The 24,632-nt window shown below is 43.8% G+C and overlaps 2 protein-coding genes across 2 annotated transcripts in view; one reads left to right on the top strand and one right to left on the bottom strand.

Moving 5' to 3' along the window:
• Positions 1-24,632, top strand: part of LOC309564428 (uncharacterized protein) — a gene marked incomplete at its 3' end in the record, with an annotated part of 637,385 nt that overhangs the window by 155,528 nt on the left and 457,225 nt on the right.
• LOC309563884 (uncharacterized protein) overlaps positions 1-24,632 on the bottom strand; it is a 71,027-nt gene that overhangs the window by 1,752 nt on the left and 44,643 nt on the right. The window contains exons 7-13 of the mRNA XM_082268520.1: positions 19,550-20,902; positions 19,241-19,302; positions 14,843-15,058; positions 14,317-14,550; positions 3,432-3,539; positions 2,645-2,860; positions 2,409-2,550 (exon numbers count right to left, since the gene is read on the bottom strand). Coding sequence (XP_082124646.1) covers positions 2,409-2,550; positions 2,645-2,860; positions 3,432-3,539; positions 14,317-14,550; positions 14,843-15,058; positions 19,241-19,302; positions 19,550-20,902 — 2,331 coding nt within the window. The remainder of the gene's footprint in view (positions 1-2,408; positions 2,551-2,644; positions 2,861-3,431; positions 3,540-14,316; positions 14,551-14,842; positions 15,059-19,240; positions 19,303-19,549; positions 20,903-24,632) is intronic.

Genomic DNA, 24,632 nt, shown 5'->3' on the forward strand with positions numbered 1-24,632 from the left:
AGGAATGGGTTTATAACATTGATGTGATGTCCCGTATCTCCACCATATTTGTTGGGAACATGACGTTACATTAAGGAATGGAGATTGACCTTTCATATGGTGTACAGTATCTCCTCATTTGTTTGGAGAATAGCATTATACTGAGGAATGACGTTATATTGAGGAATGGGATGGACCTTTCATATGGTGTACAGTATCTCGTCCTCATTTGTTGGGAACATGACGTTATATTGAGGAATGGAGATGGACCTTTCATATGGTGTACAGTATCTCCTCCTCATTTGTTGGGAACCTGATATTATATTGAGGAATGGAGATGGACCTTTTATATGGTGTACAGTATCTCCTCCTCATTTGTTGGGAGAATGGCGTTATACTGAGGAATTACGTTATATTGGGGAATGGAGATGGACCTTTCATATGGTGTACAGTAGGGCTGCACGATATTGGGCAAAAAAGTACATTGCGATATTTGGTTTTCAATGATATATATCGCGATATTTCTCCACAGTCACGTGCTATCACTGGGAGACGCATATCACAGGGGAGGAGACAGGCCGCACTGAGGAAGACGCTGCTTCAGCCAATCAGCGCTCAGCTTACAAGACACTGCACAGCTGGAAGGAAGCGATGTGTGTGCGGTGTGCCCGGTGTCAGCTGATCACCTCCATCCCTCCCCCGATCTCACCTGGTGATGGTGCTGTGCCCGGGGAACACACACACCCGACCCCCCCTGGACCGAGATCCGGTGTTGTGTCGATATCGGTTTCCCCTTGCTTTCGGCTGTGATTGGAACTCCGCCCCTCCAGCCCGATGCAATCCAGCCCTCCCAGCTCTGCCTCTAGCCGACCATTACTCCGCCCTGCTCCACCCATTGTCTCCCCATTGAATCTATTTACAAAACATTACAGCCTGATCCCGCCCCCATGCGCGCCCCCGATGCAGCCAGGAGAGACAATGGGCGGAGCAGGGCGGAGTAATGGTCGGCTGGCGACTAGAGGCAGAGCTGGGAGAGCTGGATTGCATCGGGCTAGAGGGGCGGAGTTCCGATCACAGCCGAAAGCAAAACGGATGTATCGGCTGCCAGCACTGAGTCCTCCCCCCGAGTCCTGACTTCTCATTGTGTCTTCGGGCAATATGAATATCGCCCACGCCCGCAGAACGATAGTCGATATGATATCAACTATCGTTCAGCCCTAGCGTACAGTATCTCCTCATTTGTTAGGAGAATGGCATTATACTGAGGAATGACGTTATATTGAGGAATGGGATGGACCTTTCATATGGTGTACAGTATCTCCACCTCATTTGTTGGGAACATGACGGTATATTGAGGAATGGAGATGGACCTTTCATATGGTGTACAGTATCTCCTCCTCATTTGTTGGGAACATGACATTATATTGAGGAATGGAGATGGACCTTTCATATGGTGTACAGTATCTCCTCATTTGTTGGGAACATGACGTTATATTGAGGAATGGAGATGGACCTTTCATATGGTGTACAGTATCTCCTCATTTGTTGGGAACATAACGTTATATTGAGGAATGGAGATGGACCTTTCATATGGTGTACAGTATCTCCTCCTCGTTTGTTGGGAACATAACGTTATATTGAGGAATGGAGATGGACCTTTCATATGGTGTACAGTATCTCCTCCTCGTTTGTTGGGAACATGACGTTATATTGAGGAATGGAGATGGACCTTTCATATGGTGTACAGTATCTCCTCATTTGTTGGGAACATAACGTTATATTGAGGAATGGAGATGGACCTTTCATATGGTGTACAGTATCTCCTCCTCGTTTGTTGGGAACATAACGTTATATTGAGGAATGGAGATGGACCTTTCATATGGTGTACAGTATCTCCTCCTCGTTTGTTGGGAACATGACGTTATATTGAGGAATGGAGATGGACCTTTCATATGGTGTACAGTATCTCCTCATTTGTTGGGAACATAACGTTATATTGAGGAATGGAGATGGACCTTTCATATGGTGTACAGTATCTCCTCCTCGTTTGTTGGGAACATAACGTTATATTGAGGAATGGAGATGGACCTTTCATATGGTGTACAGTATCTCCTCCTCGTTTGTTGGGAACATGACATTATGTTGAGGTATGTCCCCTTTTCTCGATAACCTGATGTGTTTGTTTTTGTTGACAAAGAATTTTACTACCTACAGTCTTTATAAAGATATAGGTAATCTCTACTACCATTTATACTATCTTCAGAAGTGGCTGCGACCTTATTCACCAAATGTAGCCATTTTATTCTTTTCGTTGTCTTTATCTCTGTGTTTTTGAGGTTAAAGTGCAAACATTTCCTAAATAAAATCTGAAAAACAAACTGTTATAACACAAATATAAGCTATTTCAGCATTTAGTGTTTATTACGTACCTGTATCTATAAGTAGAGAGGATTCCTCCTGTTTAATTTTCATATTCATCTCTCCCTCCTCCTTAGACTGCTGATCTCCACTCACCAACATCTCTTCTTCTTCCTCTTTAATCTCAACTTTGATGTCTTTCAGTTCTTCACCCTAAACCCCAAAGATGGCAGAACGTAGGAATTACATAGAATGTCATTTCATATCTTAGAACACATTTTTAGGCCTCATGGTCAGCCCCATCTACCTGATCATGATGAGGAATGGTGTGATCTTCCTGTGTGGAATCCCGGGAATATAGAGGTTGGGGACATCTCTCTGGTTGGTTTCTGTAGCTGAACGACTCCACTATTTTGTCCTTGTACAGATCTTTGTGTCCTTTTGGAAACTCTGATTCCTCCATTGCCCCATCCTCATCATCCTCCTCTTTTAGTTCAACTTTACAATCTCTCAGGTTTTCACTCTGAATATATAATAAAAATGACATAAATTGTAACAATGCAGATAATGTACAGATCCTAATGATTTGCTTTTGCTCCTCATCTACCTGATGATGGTGAGGGATGGTGTGATCTTCCAGTGTGGAATCCCGGGAATACAGAGGACGGGGACATCTCTCTGGTGGGTTCCCATTACTGGATCCATCTGTAGGAAACACACACATTGACTGAATACATTGTTTCTATGTGTTTATCAGATGGTGGGGGATCTAGGTGGACCCTCCGTACTGCTCCCTCCTTTACAATAAAGTCTCCTCTTACCCGGTGATGTGAGGATCGGCTGTTTCTCCATCATGACGTCCTTGTAGAGATCCTTGTGTTCTTCTAAATACTCCAACTCCTCCATGGAGAAATAGACAGTGAAATCCTGACACCTTATAGGAACCTGACACACACAATGATACAGTCACCATCCAGACACATCCCTTGTCTGTTACTGGATAATGTCCCAGAATACCCGGCACCGCTCACCTCTCCTGTCAGCAGCTCAATGATCTTGTCGGTAACTTCTAAAATCTTCTTGACATTGGTTACCTCTGTTGTCAGGTAGTGAGGTGGAGGCACTGTGAAAGATGACGTTCCATAAAGACGGCTGCTGGGTGGTAATGGTTCTCCAGGTGTTTTCTTCACTACCTTATATTCCTGCGTAAAGTGAAAAGTAACAGTTATCTCTACAGAAGTTACGGAATCCTCCTTACCTTTCCTGTCAGGTCTGTGTTTTAATTACAGAGTTAGGAATAAGGTCATGTGACCTCCCAGAATCCCCCTCACCTCTCTGGTCAGCAGGTAGATGATCTCCAGGGTGAGGTTTATTATCCTCTCAGTCATGTGACTTTGGTCCCTGTCCATCCTTATTGATGTGATCATGGGATCTATAATGAATTCTCTGTAGACGGATAATAAACTGAGAATTATCTGGACTGTACGGGGATGAATAATGTCTGAACAGAGTTCCTAGAAAGTTCTGACATCTCAGATTGGTTTTATATAACATTACAGGCCTTGTGTATCAACGTAATTGGAAGAAAACATGAGATTCCATTTAAAGTAGAACTAAGGGTGAAACTCTTTACTGGCACCGACATGACAGTATACAGTACGTGTGGTAGCATGCTGCCATGGATTGACGCCAGGAAAAGAAATGTACGGTAAGTATTGACCCCTGTTAGTTTTTTAAAGATGTAATTCTGTACTGCAGCCCTCAAAATTTTCCACTCGCCCGCTTGCATTTGGCGAGTGGAAATATGAGGAGGGCGAGTGTGGACAGGGCTGGCAATAAAGTCGAAAACCTTAGCCACTTGCTAGGGACTCCATACCGGCTGCTGGCTGTGAACAAGGCTGTATGCCGAAACGCGTCAGCCATTTTTAATCTTGACCTTGTTGCTAATAAAGATTTCCATGGGATTCTGGAGTTTCTGGCTACATCTTTCTTGGAGCCGTGTTTTTAATGGCTGGAGGCAATTTGAGCCAGAGCACCCTGTGAAGGACTCCACTTGGTATGATGGAAAATGGAACAAGAGGTGTGCTGAGAGGAGGGGGGGGATTGAAATCATAGATGTGCTTGATCTGGGAGGGGGGTAATTAGAGGCATAGGTCTGAATCATACCTATCCAATTCCACCCACCTCCCCCAATCCATCATATGCCTCCAATTCCACCGCCCCCCCCCCCAATCTATCATACCTATGCCTCCAATTCTACCCTCCCCCCCAAAAAAATCTATCATACCTATGCCTCCATTTCCACACCCCTCCCCCCAAACTATTATACCATATTGGAGGCCTAGGTATGATGGATTGGGGGGGGGGGGTGTGGGATATTGAAAGCTCAAATGCGCTTGATTTTTTTTTTTTTTTGGAGGGGGGAAATGGAGGCTTAGGTGTGCTGGAGAGGGAAGGGTGGAAGAAGAGGTGTGCTTGGGGGTCGATAGAGGCACAGGTGTTGTGGGGGGGGGTCATTGGAGGCAGAGATATGCCGGGAAGAGGAATTCGAGGTTGAGGTGTGCTTCACGTTGTTAATATTTATTTCGCTTTCGTTCATTGACGGACACAGTTCCTGAATCTTCTTAACCATTGGGTTATGCTGCTCCCTACAGGAGTAAGACACTATGCAGGAAAAAACTTGACTACGCCTATGGGGCAGTCCCACTTCTTGCTATTTCTGCCTAGTCAGGCGTAAAGACCTAGTTCCTTGCTGGGATCTCTGGTCCTAGTATTTTTTTCATTCTAAATGGAATTTTTTTTTTATTTTATTTACATTTTTTTTTATTATTTTGTTCCAGTGAGAACTGCAATCAAGTGCCACTACAATCAAATGCTGGACTGGGCGATGACCTGGATAATATAGATCCAGCCAGTGAGCGTGTGCCGACCGCTAGGTTGGCCGCAAAATAGCCTCACTGGACGGGGGTTGACCTGCGAGTTAAACTTCCCGCAAGGACGCATACGAACTGGCTTCTGCCTGAGTTGCAGTGTTTCCTCCTAGCTAACGGCACTCACATTACGATGAAGCGGTGTCCTGTCCGGAGCAGTGCCAATCCTGTTCCTGGTGTGGTAAGAAGCTGTCCCCCCACTACCCCTGGAGGGTTGTGGGGTGGACGTGGGCCCCTCCCTGGGATGTTCAGACCCCCAGGTTCCCCTCCCTTCCCCCCAGCCCCTCCTTGGTTACTTTGGTTCTTTCGTCCCCCCCCCCCCCACTTCTCACTGTGTGAGGTTATGAGCTGGCTGTTGCCACATGCTCTTAGGGGGGCTGGTTATAATTTCTGCTGACCGAGCTGATGACTGGGTTTCTCTGGTGCACAACGGGGGGTTGGTGACTAGGGCAGGGATGTCCTCTGGGTTTTAGCGAGAGTACCTTGCCTGTGGGTCTGCGTTACGGCGGGTGGCCCCCTTTGAAGGGGGCTATGTCCTATCATGTCCTCTATGGAAGGCTCAGAGGGTGACCCCCTTGTTTTTTGCGGGGTCCAATAGGTGGTCCATTTGTGGACCCTTGGCCAGCGTACCCTTTGCAGGAACGCAGTCGGCAGCCTCCCCTGATTGTTATGTTTGTGGGGTGAGCTCAGTATATAGCGACCCAACTGGGTCTGCATCCACATACCCTGAGTGCTCAGATAGTGCGGATGATTCCTCTGCTCCTCTAGCCGCGCTTAAATAGGTGCTGATGGATGCACTGTTTGTGTCAGTGCATAAAAATGGAGGTTGCGGCTAATGGTGGTAACAGAGGTAACGGTTTCTTTTGGGACCCACAGGCCCTCCAAAGCGGCGAAGGTGTTCTTCTTTCCGCTTACCTTGACAATATTGTCACAAATCAGTGGGGTTGTCCAAAACGCAGTGGTTGCTAGGCGTTTTTTGTTTGCAGTATCCTTATGAGGATTTACTGCGTAAAAGGTGGATGGTCCCACCTGTAGTGGACTCGCCGGTTTCCAGGTCAAGTTGAGTTACCTTCATCCCGGTTGAGGAGTCCCCGACCTTTACAGGTCCAGCTAAGAGGGCGGATGCTCTGGCCCGCCATATGTGCGCTGTGGCTGGTTCAGCATTTAGGCCGGTAATTACTATTGCCCTGGTGTCGCAAACTCTGACCAAGTGGGCTAAGCTTTCATGCCGGATCCTGGAGGGAGAACAGCTTCCACCTGTCAAGCTGTTTGGTCCAGGGGCTACAGTTTGTTTGTGGTGCCTCTTTGATTGCAGCACCTTTGATCTCTATGCTGTCTGTATCAGCAGTGGTCCTTCTGGGTATTGTCTGGTTGGAATGCTGGTCTGCGGACTAGACTTCTAAGAAGGCCTTTTCTGATCTCCCTCTTGTAGGGGTTTGCCTGTTTGGAGCTTCCTTGGATGACATCATTAAGGGTCTCAGGGGGGGGGGGGTACTCTTCTTCTGCAGGCTACCAAGGGCAAGGAGCCCAGTCGTAGATGTGGGCCATTCTCCCCGGCTCCTAAGGGGCCTCTTCATCTCTCAGGATCTCAAGACAAAGGATCAAGAGTCAGGGCCTCCACCAAAGGTTCCAAGAGGACCTGGTCTGGCAAGCCACGAGCAGGCTCTTTCAGACCTGCGGACAAGGCTGCCTCTGTATGAAGGGGCGCCCTCACCCATATCTGGGTGGGGGGGGGAAGGTGGACGCTTTTGCTGGTTTCTGGATCCATGGACCTCCCTGGCAATGGACTACTGGAGATTGCTCTGCAAACTCTTTTTGGTCCTCTCTGAGGGTGTATTGTTTTTTTCAGGTGAGCTCCTTGGGAATTTTCTGCTGTTTCCCTCCCCTCATGTTTTACACTGCTTTGGGATGTCCCAAAGGTTAAGAAGAATCAGGAGCTGTGTCCGTCAATGAACGAAAGAGAAAATGGGATTTTTGATTTACAATAAAATCCATTTTTCTGATGTTCATCGATGGACACAGCACCCACCCCTAGACAGCTTTTTTTGAGGAATGATAAATGGTTCTATATTTAGGATGTATCTGGTCTACAAACCAGAGGCTCTGGATGGACAGTTGGATAAATGGTTCTATATTTAGGATGTATCCAGTCTATAAACCAGAGGCTCTGGATTGACAGTTGGATAAATGGTTCTATATTTAGGATATATCCGGTCTATAAACCAGAGGCTCTGGATGGACAGTTGGATAAATGGTTCTATATTTAGGATGTATCCAGTCTATAAACCAGAGGCTCTGGATGGACAGTTGGATAAATGGTTCTATATTTAGGATGTATCCGGTCTATAAACCAGAGGCTCTGAATGGACAGTTGGATAAATGGTTCTATATTTAGGATGTATCCGGTCTATAAACCAGAGGCTCTGGATGGACAGTTGGATAAATGGTTCTATATTTAGGATGTATCCGGTCTATAAACCAGAGGCTCTGGATGGACAGTTGGATAAATGGTTCTATATTTAGGATGTATCCGGTCTATAAACCAGAGGCTCTGGATGGACAGTTGGATAAATGGCTCTATAAATACACTACAATTGTACGTAAATAAAAGACGGAGATGACGGACGGGGGGGGGGGGGGGGGGATTTAAAAATACAAAATAAATACAATATCTTATTACCTCCCCTGCTGCCAGTTCCAGCGATGTCTCCTGCTTCCTCTCAGCTCACCTTTCACCCGCAACTTCCTGTGACATCACTTCCTGTCTGTGGCTCCTATAACTTCCTGTCTCTGCGTTCCACTACCAATACGTAGGATCACCGCCTTGTGAATAACATAAAATCTGCCGCCTATAACATTTTTTTTTCAATTCTTTGGCTGCTCTCAGGATTTTATTTAATTTTATTGTCTCTAAAACTCCCAAGTTTAAATTTAAACAATGAAAACGTATTATGAAAAAAATGTATGCTTAGATTGTAAGCTTCTTGAGGGCAGGGACTGATGCGAATGTACATTATATATGTAAAGCGCTGCGTAGGTGCGTAAGTACTTAAATAAATAATAGTAAAATAATAATAATAATATAATAATAATAATAAAATAATAATAAAATAATGAAAAATAATTTGGGTTTTCCAGAAAGCAATCCCCATTTATTGGGTAACCTAAGTTATTTACAACTTAAGGACCGAGCCAATTTCTGACAATTGTTGTTTACAAGGTAAAATCAGTATTTTTTGCTAGAAAATTACTTAGAACCCCCAAACATTATATATATATATATATATATATATATATATATATATATATATATATATATATATTTTTTAGCAAAGACTCTGGAGAATAAAATGGCGGTCATTGCAATATTTTTTGTCACGCGGTATTTGCGCAGCGGTCTTTCAAGCGCCATTTTTTTTGAAAATATACATTTCCCTGCATTTAAAAAAAAACTAAACAGTAAAGTTATCCCATTTTTTTTGTATATTGTGAAAGATGATGTCACGCCGAGTAAATGTTACGGTTTAAATTGCGCACACCCGCAGACGGGCGACAAACTACAGTCAGTAAAAATCTCCATAGGCGATGATTTAAATTTTTGTTAACGGTTACCAGTTTAAAATTACAGAGTAGCTCTTTTTTTTTTTTTTTAATTATTGCTCTCGCTCTGGCGATCGCGGCCATACCTCACATGTGTGGTTTGAACAGCGATTTCTTTCGTGCTCGAGCTCATGGCGACGGGGGTGCTTAAAATAGGTTTTTTTTTTTTTTCCTATTTATTTTATTTATTTTTTCAATTTTAGCACAGGTTTTTAAAAAAATAAATAAATAAATAAATCTGATCACTTTTATTGGTGTGAGAAGCAATGTAAACATCCCTTGTGACAGCAATAGGGAGTGACAGGTACTCTTTATGGAGGGATCGGGGGGAATGTGACAGCAATAGGGAGTGACAGGTACTCTTTATGGAGGGATCGGGGGGAATGTGACAGTAATAGGCAGTGACAGGTACTCTTTATGGAGGGATCGGGGGGAATGTGACAGTAATATGCAGTGACAGGTACTCTTTATGGAGGGATCGGGGGGAGGGGGGAATGTGACAGTAATAGGCAGTGACAGGTACTCTTTATGGAGGGATCGGGGGCGGGGGGGGATGTGACAGTAATAGGCAGTGACAGGTACTCTTTATGAAGGGATTGGGGGGAGGGGGGAATGTGACAGTAATAGGCAGTGACAGGTACTCTTTATGGAGGGATCGGGGGAGGGGATGTAACAGTAATAGGCAGTGACAGGTACTCTTTATGGAGGGATCGGGGGGAGGGGAGGAATGTGACAGTAATAGGCAGTGACAGGTACTCTTTATGGAGGGATCGGGAGGAATGTGACAGTAATAGGCAGTGACAGGAACTCTTTATGGAGGGATCGGGGGTATAAAGACCCCAAATCCCTCCACTGCACTTCAATGTATTCAAAATGCCAAAAACTGCATTTTTGAATACTGTCACTTTTTAAATTCGGCGCCTTTAGCCGTCGAGTAACACGGACGTGACGTCATGGACGCCACCTCCGGGTTATGTCATCGGAGACCCGATCTAAGCTGAATCTGGCTCTTTTCGGGACTTCAACCAGCCGGTTGACGTGTGGAGGCTGGTTGCTCGGATCTCCCGGTGGGACGGGACACCCAGGCAGAGCCGCAGGAGGGGGCGTCCCCTCCCGCTTGCTGGGGATATTGATCGAGCGGCTCATGAGCCACATAGGCCATTACCGCATAAAAGCCGACCACTGGCTCCAAAAAATGGTACCGGGATGATGCCTCTAGCTGCAGGCATCACCCCGGTACAACCACTTATGGCAGCCGGCGTAGAGCTACGTCGGTTTGCGGGAAGTAGTTAAAGATGCAAGTTTCTGGGGCAACTTCATCAGGCTTCCTATATTTCTTATAAATGGTTCTAAAACCCACATATTTATACAAAGAGTTACGAGGAGGAGCAATGAAATATACACATTGAAAAATGTTTTTTTTTTATATATATATATATATACATTTTAAAGGTTGTTGTAAGAATTAATTTAGAGTTTAGAAGTGTTATTGGGGTAACTCTCTCAGAGATAAGGGTTCCAGGCACAGGTCTCACCTTCAATGACAATCCGTTGAGATGTCTATAAAAGCAATGATATACAACTCTTGTCATCTCATTAAGTCCTTCTGCGCTGTCCATCCTTTTGGTCAAAGGTTTCCGAAAAATTAATTAAGGTCTGAAAATTAATTAAAACCATAGTGGCACATAAAATTGCTGTCCTGATTCAGACACCGGTCCAGAGTTGTAAAATTTGTCTATGAATTCCCATTCTAGTCTCCCTTTCCGTGACTTGAAGTTCCTCATCAGTTATATGGTTTGTGCTGCAGAAATGACCCACCACAAGGACATCTATTTTGACATCGTTAATTGTGAAATCTATGAAGGTTCATACATTGGCGAAAGGTTTGACCCATCTCCTCAGCATAAAGGCAACAGTAACTCGAAAATACCCACTCGTTACTTCCAACATATGCAGAATACCATCTCTGAACGTGCAACACATCAAACCTTGAAGTAGATGGGCTAGAGCAACAGAAGACCAAACCGGGTGCCACTCCTGTCAGCTAAGAACAGGAAACTGAGGCTACTATTCGCACAGGCTCACCAAAATTGGACAATAGAAGATTGGAAAAATGTTGCCTGGTCTGATGAGTCTGGATTTCAGCTGCGACATTCAGAAGGTGGGGTCAGAATTTGGCGCATAAATCCATCCCGCCTTGTATCACCGGTTCAGGCTGGTGGTGGGGGTGTAATGTTGTGGGGATTTTTTTCTTGGCACACTTTTGGCTCCTTAGTACAAATTTTGCATGGTTTAAGCGTCACAGCCTACCTGAGTATATTACGGACAATGTCCATCCCTTTATGACTACAGTGTACCCATCTTCTGATGGCTCCTTGCAGCAGGATAATGCACCAGGTCACAAAACTCCAATCATCTCACCACTGGTTTCTTCACCATGACAATGAGGTCACTGTCCTCCAATGGTCTCCACACTCACCACATCTCATCAAGTAGAGCACCTTTGGGATGCAGTGGAAGGGGAGATTGGCATCGTAGATGTGCAGCCGACAAATCTGCAGCAACTGCATGATGTGATCCAAAAAAATGGTTCCATATTTAGGATGCATCTGGTCGTCAAACCAGAAGCTCTGGATGGACAGTTGGATAAATGGTTCTATATTTAGGATGTATCTGGTCGTCAAACCAGAGGCTCTGGATGGACAGTTGGATAAATGGTTCTATATTTAGGATGTATCCGGTCTATAAACCAGAGACTTTGGATGGACAGTTGGATAAATGGTTCTATATTTAGGATGTATCCGGTCTATAAACCAGAGGCTCTGGATGGACAGTTGGATAAATGATTCTATATTTAGGATGTATCCGGTCTATAAACCAGAGGCTTTGGATGGACAGTTGGATAAATGGTTCTATATTTAGGATGTATCTGGTCTATAAACCAGAGGCTCTGGATGGACAGTTGGATAAATGGTTCTATATTTAGGATGTATCTGGTCTATAAACCAGAGACTCTGGATGGACAGTTGGATAAATGGTTCTATATTTAGGATGTATCTGGTCTATAAACCAGAGGCTCTGGATGGACAGTTGGATAAATGGTTCTATATTTAGGATGTATCTGGTCTATAAACCAGAGACTCTGGATGGACAGTTGGATAAATGGTTCTATATTTAGGATGTATGTGGTCTATAAACCAGAGGCTCTGGATGGACAGTTGGATAAATGGTTCTATATTTAGGATGTATCTGGTCTATAAACCAGAGGCTCTGGATGGACAGTTGGATAAATGGTTCTATATTTAGGATGTATCTGGTCTATAAACCAGAGGCTCTGGATGGACAGTTGGATAAATGGTTCTATATTTAGGATGTATCCGGTCTATAAACCAGAGGCTCTGGATGGACAGTTGGATAAATGGCTCTACATTATTTTGTGGTGTATTAACCACCCAAGGTAAAATCCCCCCCAAAAACAAAAGAAAAAAGTTATTGAAGTATACAGGACATAGGTATTATGCCGTGTCCTTCTACCACTGCAGCTCTCCTCTCACGTTTACTGGTATTTCTTGACTGTCATAATGACAGCTGGGAATTGTGTACATACAGCAGCTGTAGAAGCTGCTATTAGGTCTTGTTCACACTAGTGCGATGCAGTTTTGAGGTGTGATTATGTAGCGTGACTTGTGAGCGAGTATGGTGCAATTTCGATCTACCTACTGATGCATAATTCCAAGATCTAACACTCACGAGTCCCGACCCTTCGCAAAATCCTCTCTCGAGGTCATGCGTACGCACTTCAGTCTTTAGGGCTGTAATGCTCTCACAAGGGCAGGAGAAAGAGGACCAGCTGTGTTGGATTTCAACAAACTCCAAAGCCATTGGATTTCAATGAGAATACATATATGGACGGTAAGGCTGGGTCAGTTTAGGTCCGGGCAAAGTACTCTTATTCTAAAAAGTGACACTAAACAATATCCTTAATCTTTTACATTTATTCCATACACATCCAATAGGACTTATCTTGGACTCTTTCATCCGGGTTTGGTCTGGTGCTCCTTCTTGGTTTTCTATGGCTTGAGCTGCTGTTGGTGTTCATTCATGGAAGCCTTGCTGCGTGGATGCCGTCTCGCCAAGGACTATACATACAAGTATGAAAGCTCTCAGAGACTCGTGAAATATGTTATTCCATTTACATGTCACTAACATACCTTGTAAGCCTCTATTAAGGGGGGGGCGCCTTGTCACTGATAAAGATAATGACTGTGAAATTATGGAATCTATCACTGTAACCATAAGGAGGGGAACCAGGGTGGCGTTGATGGGATTATTCTATGGGGTATTTGTAATTGCTGTATTCTTAGAATATCAGCTGGCACACATGTGGAGCTGTCAGAGAAAGCCGGATGGGTCCGTTGCCTTCTGATTTGAATGGGTCCGCCCCTACCAGTTTGAAGGGAGCAAGAGGGCTGGTTCGTCATGGAGGCCGGTCTGTATTGCTCCTGGATGTAATTGGTGAGGAATTGGGATGGCGGTGGGAGGGCCTTTCCTCCTGGGTTGAATCTGGCCTTGCAAAAGGCTTGTCCCCAGTTGAAGGCAGGCTCACCCTAAGCTGTCCACGTTCCAAACCTCCTGGTAGGCAAGGGCTACACTCGGTCTGGCTATTGGGCCGGGGTAGAAAAAGCCCGTAGTGTATGTGCCCCTGGGGTGGCAGCCCAGGGGTGCCTTAATTCTCACTGGTGAGGGGCAGCTCGCCTTGAGTTTTTCGGCACCATGGTCACTGCACCTACGCACACTTTTTTAAGCACCTGCCTCTTGGGCAAGGCCTTTTGGCTTCGACCAGAGGAATTTTTATTCCGGCCGGAAGGCCTGCCTTTGTATTTTCACAAGGGCACTAATTCACCTCTCCACTTCCCCTCCCCCACCTTTTTGTTTGTGTGTGCTTTTTCTTTGTGGTTTGTCACTTTTCTATCACCTTTTTTCACTTGGCACGACTTGTAGGGTGTGGGTCCTCGGGCCCTACCTTGAGTCTTGGGAGGGGGTGGATATGGCCTTTTGGCTTGGTCCGCCCTCTCTCATGGGGTCTCCCTTCGGGGGAGCCCCACTTAGTACTCGGTGGGGGCTGTTTCGGCAGTCCCCCTGAAGAACGGGGTCAGTCTGGTTCCGGCCAGACAGACCATGAGTACCTCAAATCCCTGTCAGGAGTCTTGCGCCCCGGGGGATCGAGGTTCGGGTCCTACCTCTTCGGAGGGAAGACCATTTGTTCGCACACCCTGTGCACTTTTTGTGTTCCTCACGTTTGTGTGTGTGCACTTTTTTATGCACCGGGTGAAGTCTTTTGAGTGTGTTTCACACGCTACGGGCTTTAAAAAAAAAAAAAAAAAAACATGTGGAGCTGGAGCTTCTGGACTCTCTGGAACTGGATCTCCTGAACTCCCTGAAACTTCACCTTCTTGACCCCCTGAAACTGGACCTTCTCAACTCCCTGAAACTGGACCTTTTTGACTTCCTGAAACTGGACCTTCTGGACTTCTTGAAACTGGACCTTCTGGAATTCCTGAAACTGGACCTTCTTGACTTCCTGAAACTGGACCTTCTCGACTCCCTGAAACTGGACCTTCTGGACTTCCTGAAACGGGACCTTCTGGAATTCCTGAAACTGGACTTTCTTGACTCTCTGGAACTAGACATCCTGAAACTGGATCTTCTTAACTCCCTAAAAATGGACCTTCTGGACTCCCTGAAACTGGATCTTCTGGACTCCCTGAAACTGAACCTCCTGAAACTGGATCTTCTGGACTCCCTGAAACTGAACCTCCTGAAACTGGATCTTCTGGACTCCCTGAAACTGGACCTTTTGAATTCACTCACACTGGACCTTCTGGACTTCCTGAAACTGGACATTCTGGACTCTCTGAAACTGAATCCTTTGGACTCCCTGAAACAGGACCTTCTGGACTCCCTAAAAAAAGAACCTTCTGGACTCCCTGAAACTGGTCCTTCTGGACTTTCTGAAACTGGACCTTCTGAACTCTCTGGAACTGGACCTTCTGGACTCTCTGGAACTGGACCTTCTGGACTCTCTGGAACTGGACCTTCTGGACTCTCTGGAACTGAACCTTCTGGACTGTCAATCTCAGTAACCCAACACCAATAGATAACTCTCTATGAACATTCCAGTCATCGATCATCTAAGAATTATGGTCATTTGTAGAAAAGAAAAACCGCACTCAGGGCAGAAAATTGTAAAGTGTAGAGTGTTTATTTTAAAAAACTGGAATAAAAGATTAACATACAATAATACGAAGATTAAATTCAAGTTATATCTTGTATAACTAAAATAATAAATATATAAAAAGTTATTAATAATTATACATTGGCTGGACCAATAAAAAGCCAGCTACTTCAGTAAAACAAACGACAAACAATGACATGCAAAAGCCAATAGCAACCTATAAAAAGAGTTGTTTGTGTATTCCCGTACTTGACTATGTTGCGTGCGTCATTGTGCACCAAGCCCAGCACTGTTTTTTTTAAACTAGGGTTTCTCAACCAGGTTTCCACTGAACCCTAGGTTTCCTCCAGAGGTTGCTAGGGGTTTCTTGAGCAATGAGAAATTTTTACCTCTCCGATCCCACTGACACAGTGGATCTTTTTAGCTATCTGAATGAGAGTTATTCTGCCCAATGGCCACAAGTGTAAGGAGCATTCTTCCTCAACCAGAGTTCCGTGAAACCCTTGGATTCCTCCAGAGGTTGCTAGGGGTTCCTTGAGCAATTTCTGCCTCTCAGATAAGTTCCCACTGACATCATTAATCTTTTTAGCTATCTGTAAGGGGGGAATTATTCCCAATGACCACAAATGTAAGGAATTTTCTTCCCACTGAACACCACACTAATGCAGCCTTTCTCAACCTTTGCAATACAAAGGAATCCTTAAAATATCTTTCTGGTCTTAGGAAACCCCTGCTAAAAAATACTTTATCTACAATTCATGATACATTAGTGTGATGTTTAGTGGGAAGAATGATCCTTACACTTGCAGTCATTGGGAAGAATTACCCCCTTACAGACCTTTAAAAAGATCAATGGTGTCAGTGGAAACTTATCTGAGAGGAAGAAATCTCTCATTGCTCAAGGAACCCCTAGCAACCTATGGAGGAACCCAAGCATTCCACTGAACCCTGGTTTGGGAAGAATGCTCCTTACATTTGTGGTCATTGGGAAGAATTACCCCTTACAGATAGCTAAAAAGATCAGTGGTGCAGTGGTGAGATGCAGAAATTGCTAATTTCTCAAGGAACCCCTAAAAACCTCTGGAGGAACCCTAAGGTTCCATGGAACCATGGTTGAGAAACCCTGCACCAACGTATCATGAGTTGAAAATATAGTAATTTCTGGCAGGGTTTCTCTGCTAAAAGATCAATGGTGCAGTGGTGAGATGCAAAAATTTCTAATTTCTCAAGGAACCCCTAAAAAAATCTGGAGGAACCCTAGGGTTCAATGGAACCGTGGTTGAGAAACCCTGCACCATCATATCATGAGTTGAAAATATAGTCATTTCTGGCAGGGTTTCTCTGCTAAAAGATCAATGGTGAGAAGCAAAAATTGCTAATTTCTCAAGGAACCCCTAAAAACCTCTGAAGGAATACTTAGGTTCCATGGAACCATGGTTGAGAAACCCTGCACCAACGTACCATGAGGTGAAAATATAGTCATTTCTGGCAGGGTTTCCCTGCTAAAAGATCAATGGTGAGACGCAAAAATTGCTAATTTCTCAAGGAATTCCTAAAAACATCTGGAGGAACCGTGGTTAAGAAACCCTGCACCGACGTATCATGAGTTGAAAATATAGTCATTTCTGGCAGGGTTTCCCTGCTAAAATATCAGTGGTGCAGTGGTGAGATGCAAAAATTGCTAATTTCTCAAGGAACCCCTAAAAACCTCTGGAGGAACCCTAGGGCTCCATTGAACCGTGGTTGAGAAAACCTGCACCATCGTATCATGAGTTGAAAATAGTAATTTCTGGCAGGGTTTCTCTGCTAAAAGATCAGTGGCGAGACGCAAAAATTGCTAATTTCTCAAGGAACTCCTAAAAACATCTGGAGGAACCCTAGGGTTCCATGGAACCGTGGTTGAGAAACCTGCACCAACGTATCATGAGTTGAAAATATAATAATTTTTTGGCAGGGTTTCCCTGAGACCAGAAAGCTATTTCAAGGGTTCCTTGTGTTGAAAAGGTTGGTAAAAGCTGGTTTAGAGGATGAAATTACTATAATTGAATCCCTGACTACTTCTATCACATCACAACTGGAACACTTTCCATATATTCATAACACTGATAAAATGCCTATCCGCCTCCCTCCCCAGAAAATCTGAAGCTTGTAGAGTTACAATCATTCCCTGGCATTATTAAATATCTTGAGTTCCCAGATCTACAGTCAGGTGCATAAATATTGGGACATCGACACAATTCTTATCTTTTTGGCTTTATACAGCCATTATTCAATATCAGTTTATACACCACCACAATAAATTTGAAATGAAACAAACAAGATGTGCTTTAACTGCAGATTTTCAGCTTTAATTTGAGGGTATTTACATCCAAATAAGGTGAACGGTGTAGGAATTACAACAGTTTGTATATGTGCCTCCCACTTTTAAGGGACCAAAAGTAATGGGACAGATTAACAATCATAAATCAAACTTTCACTTTTTAATACTTGGTTGCAAATCCTTTGCAGCCAATCACAGCCTGAAGTCTGGAATGCAAAGACTTCACCAGACGCTGGGTTTCATCCCTGGTGATGCTCTGCCAGGCCTCTACTGCAACTGTCTTCAGTTCCTGCTTGTTCTTGGGGCATTTTCCCTTCAGTTTTGTCTTCAGCAAGTGAAATGCATGCTCAATCGGATTCAGGTCAGGTGACTGACTTGGCCATTGCATAACATTCCACTTCTTTCTCTTGAAAAACTCTTTGGTTGCTTTCGCAGTATGCTTCAGGTCATTGTCCATCTGCACTGTGAAGCGCCGTCCAATGAGTTCTGAAGCATTTGGCTGAATATGAGCAGATAATATTGCCCGAAAGACTTTAGAATTCATCCGGCACTTTTGTCAGCAGTCACATCATCAATAAATACAAGAGAACCAGTTCCATTGGCAGCCATACATGCCCACAACATGACACTACCACCACCATGCTTCACTGATGAGGTGGTATGCTTTGGGTCATGAGCAGTTCCTTTCCTTCTCCATACTCTTCTCTTCCCATCACTCTGCTACAAGTTGATCTTGGTCTCATCTGTCCATAGGATGTTGTTCCAGAACTGTGAAGGCTTTTTTAGATGTTGTTTGGCAAACTCTAATCTGGCCTTCCTGTTTTTGAGGCTCACCAATGGTTTACATCTTGTGGTGAACCCTCTGTATTCACTCTGGTGAAGTCTTCTCTTGATTGTGGACTTTGACACACATACACCTACCTCCTGGAGAGTGTTCTTGATCTGACACACATACACCTACCTCCTGGAGAGTGTTCTTGATCTGACACACATACACCTACCTCCTGGAGAGTGTTCTTGATCTGGCCAACTGTTGTGAAGGTGACACACATACACCTACCTCCTGGAGAGTGTTCTTGATCTGGCCAACTGTTGTGAAGGTGACACACATACAACTACCTCCTGGAGAGTGTTCTTGATCTGGCCAACTGTTGTGAAGGTGACACACATACACCTACCTCCTGGAGAGTGTTCTTGATCTGGCCAACTGTTGTGAAGGGTGTTTTCTTCACCAGGGAAAGAATTCTTCGGTCTTCCACCATAGTTGTTTTCCATGGTCTTCCGGGTCTTTTGGTGTTGCTGAGCTCACCGGTGCCTTCTTTCTTTTTAAGGATGTTCCAAACAGTTGATTTGGCCACACCTAATATTTTTGCTATCTCTCTGATGGTTAGTTTTGTTTTTTCAGCCTAATGATGTCTTGCTTCACTGATAGTGACAGCTCTTTGAATCTCATATTGAGAGTTGACAGCAACAGATTCCAAATGCAAATAGCACACTTGAAATGAACTCTGGACCTTTTATCTGCTCCTTGTAAATGGGATAATGAGGGAATAACACACACCTGGCCATGGAACAGCTGAGCAGCCAATTGTCCCATTACTTTTGGTCCCTTAAAAAGTGGGAGGCACATATACAAACTGTTGTAATTCCTACACCGTTCACCTGATTTGGATGTAAATACCCTCAAATTAAAGCTGAAAGTCTGCAGTTAAAGCACATCTTGTTTGTTTCATTTCAAATACATTGTGGTGGTGTATAGAGCCAAAAAGATTAGAATTGTGTCCATGTCCCAATATTTATGGACCTGACTGTACATACCCACTGAGCCCACTGCACGGGTCTCCTACTCTCCCTGATGGACTTTAATAATGTGAAGAATGCTAAAAGAGGAATAAGGACACCCCAACGTGGGGTGGGGGACACAGTGGGTGGTGGGGTATTCGGACCAGGAACCGTAGAAAGCTAATCTGACCAGCCAGGAGACTCCGTCCAAGAGCCTCCACCACTAGTTAAAATGTCACTTCTGACTTGTACCCCTTAATTAATTAATTGTTATACATTTCATCAATGGACTCAATGGTGGTGAGGAAGGTTTCCCGCCTACTGAGCATTATTAAGGCTGCTCACCCGTGTGACTTCTCTCATGTTCAAGAAGGTTTTCTTTCGTAGTAAAAGACTCCCCGCACTCTGGGCATAAAAAAGGATGCACATCTGTGTGACTTCTCTCGTGCTCAAGAAGGTTTTCGCTCGTGGTGAAAGACTCCCCGCACTCTGGGCATAAATAAGGATGCACATCTGTGTGACTTCTCTCGTGCTCAAGAAGGTTTTCGCTCGTGGTGAAAGACTCCCCGCACTCTGGGCACAAATAGGGATGCACATCTGTGTGACTTCCCTCGTGTTCAAGAAGGTTTTCTTTCGTAGTGAAAGACTCCCCGCACTCTGAGCACAAATAAGGACGCACATCTGTGTGACTTCTCTGATGTAAAAGGAGGTTTCTTTTCTCAGTGAAAGATTTCCCGCACGCGGAGCATGAAAAAGGACGCTCACCCGTGTGACATCTGTGGTGCCTAAGAAGGTTTCCTTTTGCAGCAAAACATTTCCCGCACACTAAGCATGAATAAGGACGCACACCTGTGTGACTTCTCTGGTGTACAATAAGGTCACCTTTCACTATGAAAGTTTTCCCGCACTCTAAACATGAGAAAGGACGCTCACCTGTGTGGCTTCTCTGATGTCTAAGAAGGCCTCCTTTCGAAGTAAAACATTTGCCACACTCTGGACACGAAAAAGGTTGCACACCTGTGTGACCTCTCTGGTGTCTAAGAAGGTTTCCTTGGGCAGTGAAACATTTCCCGCACACTGGGCACGCAAAAGGACGCTCACCCGTGTGAGTTCTCTGGTGTTGAAGAAGTTCTTTTTTGGCAGTGAAAGATTTACCACACTCCGAACATGCGAAAGGACGCACACCCGTGTGAATTCTTTGGTGCGCAAGGAGCATTCCTTTTTGACTAAAACATTTCCCGCACTCTGAACAGGAAAAAGGACGCTCACCTGTGTGACTTCTCTGGTGCAGATGAAGGTATACTTTATCAGTGAAACACTTCCCGCACTCTGAACATGAATAAGGACGCTCACCAGTGTGATTTCTCTGGTGTCTGAGAAGACCTTTTTTGTCAACGAAACATTTCCCGCACTCTGAACATGAGAAAGAACGTTGACTCTTGGGACTTCCTCTGCGTCTCCTACGGGACATGAATTGCATTTCTGGGGTAACCGTTTGTGATGTATCAGAAGATTCCTCAGGATTGGAGGGATCCATTGATCTCACCCAATGGTAAGGTCCCTGATGTACATTATCAGTAAAAGGATTTACTTCTGGAGTATATTGTGTGAAGCCATTATCTTCTGCATTATAATCTAGAGATAAAATAAAATGTCCCTCAGAGGTATTCCTGTTCCATGTATAGTGTTCCATAGCATCTGTTGGAAAGAAACGTATTAAAAAACGTTTTAAGGAATGTTTTTTGTCTCACATTCAGAAGTCATTTATGTGGGTCCAACACTTAACTTTTTCATAAAGCTATGGCATTCAATTGGGAGCAAATATAACACCAAACTATAAATAAAAACAGATCAATAATAAAATACTGTACATACAACATGCACTCAGTAACAATGTTTGTATATTGAAGATATTGTTACTTTGAAAATGGAGATGGACCTTTCATATGGTGTACAGTATCTCCTCCTCATTTGTTGGGAACATGACATTATATTGAGGAATGGAGATGGACCTTTCATATGGTGTACAGTATCTTCTCCTCATTTGTTGGGAACATGACATTATATTGAGGAATGGAGATGGACCTTTCATATAGTGTACAGTATCGCCTCCTCATTTGTTGGGAACATGACGTTACATCGAGGAATGGAGATGGACCTTTCATATGGTGTACAGTATCTCCTCCTCATTTGTTGGGAACATGACGTTACATCGAGGAATGGAGATGGACCTTTCATACAGTGTACAGTAGGGATGCACCGATCCGATATTAGGATCAGATATCGGCGCCGATATGGGCATAATAGCTGGATCAGGGGATTGGTAAAATTAACAGATCTATGGGCCGATCCGGTTTTGCTCTTTACATAGCTGTGAGGGAGCAGAGAACAGCTGTCAAAGAAAAAAAAAAGAGCCTCCTGCAAATGCCTGTCAGTCTCCCAGTTAAGTAAACACAATGTATACAATGTATCTTTTTCGTTCCGTGTCTGCCGGAGGAGGGACGTTTAACCTCTTAAATGCACAATTGATATAAGGTATCTGCCGATACCGATCCGGAAGTATTATTTTGTTATAAGCTCACAAAACAGCACTTCCGGATCGGACTCGGGATCTGCGATTTCACAAAGCAAAAGATCGGCATTGGGATCGGGACCAAAAAAGTTGGATCAGTGCATCCCTAGTGTACATTATCTCCTCATCATTTGTTGGGAACATGACGCTATATTGAGGAATGGAGATGGACCTTTCATATGGTGTACAGTATCTCCTCATCATTTGTTGGGAACATGACGCTATATTGAGGAATGGAGATGGACCTTTCATATGGTGTACAGTATTTCCTCCTCATTTGTTGGAAAAATTATGTTAAATTTAGGAATGGAGCTGGACCTTTCATGGAATATACAGTATCTTCACCTCCTTTGTTAGGAACATGACGTCATATTGAGGAAAGGAAATGGACCTTTCATATTTTTTAGCTACGTTTGATGGACCCATGACATTTTTCCACTTATGTAACATTGAAGAACATAAATGTAAACTATTTCCACAATTATTGTTTATCACTTACTTGTGTCCATGTGCAGAGAAGATTCCTCCTGTTTAGTTTTCATAATCATCTCCCCCTCCTCCATAGACTGCTGATCTCCACTCACCAAGATCTCTTCCTCTTCCTCTTTAACCTCAACTTTTATGTATTGCAATTCTTCATCCTAAACCCCAATGATGACAGAATACATTTGTTAAAAAAAAAAAAAGAACAAGAGATTACACATAAAACTGCCATTTTATTGCTTGGAATTGAATTTAAGGTCTACATGTTCCGTTCTTTCTACCTGATGATGGTGAGGGATGGTGTGATCTTCCTGTGAGGAATCCCGGGAATACAGAGTACGGGGACATCTCCCTGGTGGGTTCCCATTACTGGATCCATCTGTAGGAAACACACACACTGACTGAATACATTGTTTCTATGTGTTTATCAGATGATGGGGGATCTAGGTGGATCCTCCGTACTGCTCTCTCCTTTACAATAAAGTCTCCTCTTACCCGGTGATGTGAGGAGCGGCTGATTCTCCATCATGACGTCCTTGTAGAGATCCTTGTGTCCTTCTAAATACTCCCACTCCTCCGTGGAAAAATGGACAGTGACATCCTGACACCTTATAGGAACCTGACACACACAATGATACAGTCACCATCCAGACACATCCCTTGTCTGTTACCGGATAATGTCCCAGAATTCCCACCACTCACCTCTTTAGACATCAACCAAAAAATCTTGTTGGTGATTTCTAAAATTTTTTGTTTATTCTGTATTTCAGATATCAAAGAAGGCGGCTCAGTAATAGAGGTCAAGCTCTTATCCAAGTTTGTTGGCAAACCGTGATCTCTCTCTGAAGATGGCTTTTTCTCTATCGTACAATCCTGTGTGATAAAATAATAAATATGAGATTCTTAGAATCTGCCACCTCTCTGGTCAACACATTGCTCTCTTAACGACGGTAAATAATAATGATGTTAATTGCTAATCTCCAGAATTCCTCACCTGACCAATCAGCAGCTTAATAATCTCATAAGCAAGGTTCAAAATCATCTCCTTCAAGTAAAAGGTTTTCTTTCCAGTTATTTGTTCACCGAATTTCTGTTGATCCTCCATCATGGCGTCCTTGTAGAGATCCTTGTGTCCTTCTAAATACTCCCACTCCTCCATGGAGAAATAGACAGTGACATGCTGACACCTTATAGGAACCTGACACACACAATGATACAGTCACCATCCAGACACATCCCTTGTCTGTTACTGGATAATGTCCTAGAATTCCCAGCATCGCTCACCTTTTGCATCAGCAGCTCAATGATCTTGCTGGTGGCTTCCAGAATCTTCTCGCGACTCTTTACGTCAGTTGTCAGGCAGGGAGGTGGAGGCACTGTGATGGGCGGTGTCGCTTGAAGACAGCTGCTGGGTGTTATTGGTTCCCAAGCTATTTTCTTCACTATTTTATAATCCTGAGAGTGAGAGAAAGTAACAATTATATTAAATGACTTCTTAGAATCTTTCTCACCTTTCCGGTGAGGTCGGTGGTTTAGTTACAGAGATAAGAGTGATTTCATGTGATCCTTCCAGAATCCTCCTCACCTCTCCGGTCAGCAGGTAGATGATCTCCAGGGTGAGGTCTACTATCCTCCCAGTCGTGTGACATTGGTCCTTGTCCATCCTCATTGATGTGGTCGTATGATTTAAAAATGAGCTCCTTTCTGTGTTTATATTACATTGTTCTTTAGATTACATTGTAGTCCCCGTGTATCAATGCAACTGTAAGAAAATAAAAGATTACATCTAATAGGCAACCAAACCTTTTACTCTAGGTTTAGACAGCAAGGAGGAGGGTTAGATCTTCTGTTAAGGTTTTATTACTAGATGGGCTTTATAATGAAGTAGTATTACCCGGTATATATTGGATTAGAGAGAAAACTTTACTAAATAGTTCATATTAATACTAAATTGTTTACTATATAGTAATGACCATGTATGATGGAGGATATGTAGACATGACATTGTTCTGTGTGCACAGTGGCCGGGAATGTCTATATTGTGATTCTCGTCCTCTTAGTGTCACTGGACACTGCATGTACTGTGCACATTGATGTCAACTGACAGCCAACTCCACCAAAATAGGTCTTAGGGCATCTATTTTGAGGCTGTATTGGGTCCATTAACCAGAGGCTCTGGCTGGAAAGTTGGATAAATGGTTCCATATTTAGGATTTATCTAAAGTATAAACCAGAGGCTATGGTTTAATAGTTGGATAAATGGTTCTAAATTTAGGATGTATCTGGTCTAACAACCAGAGGCTTTCGAAGGACAGTTGGATAAATGGTTCTATATTTAAGATGTATCTGGTCTATAGGCCAGAGGCTCTGGGT

This window comes from Pelophylax lessonae, assembly GCF_965119305.1.
Source record: "Pelophylax lessonae genome assembly, chromosome: 9".
Classification (NCBI taxonomy): domain Eukaryota; kingdom Metazoa; phylum Chordata; class Amphibia; order Anura; family Ranidae; genus Pelophylax; species Pelophylax lessonae.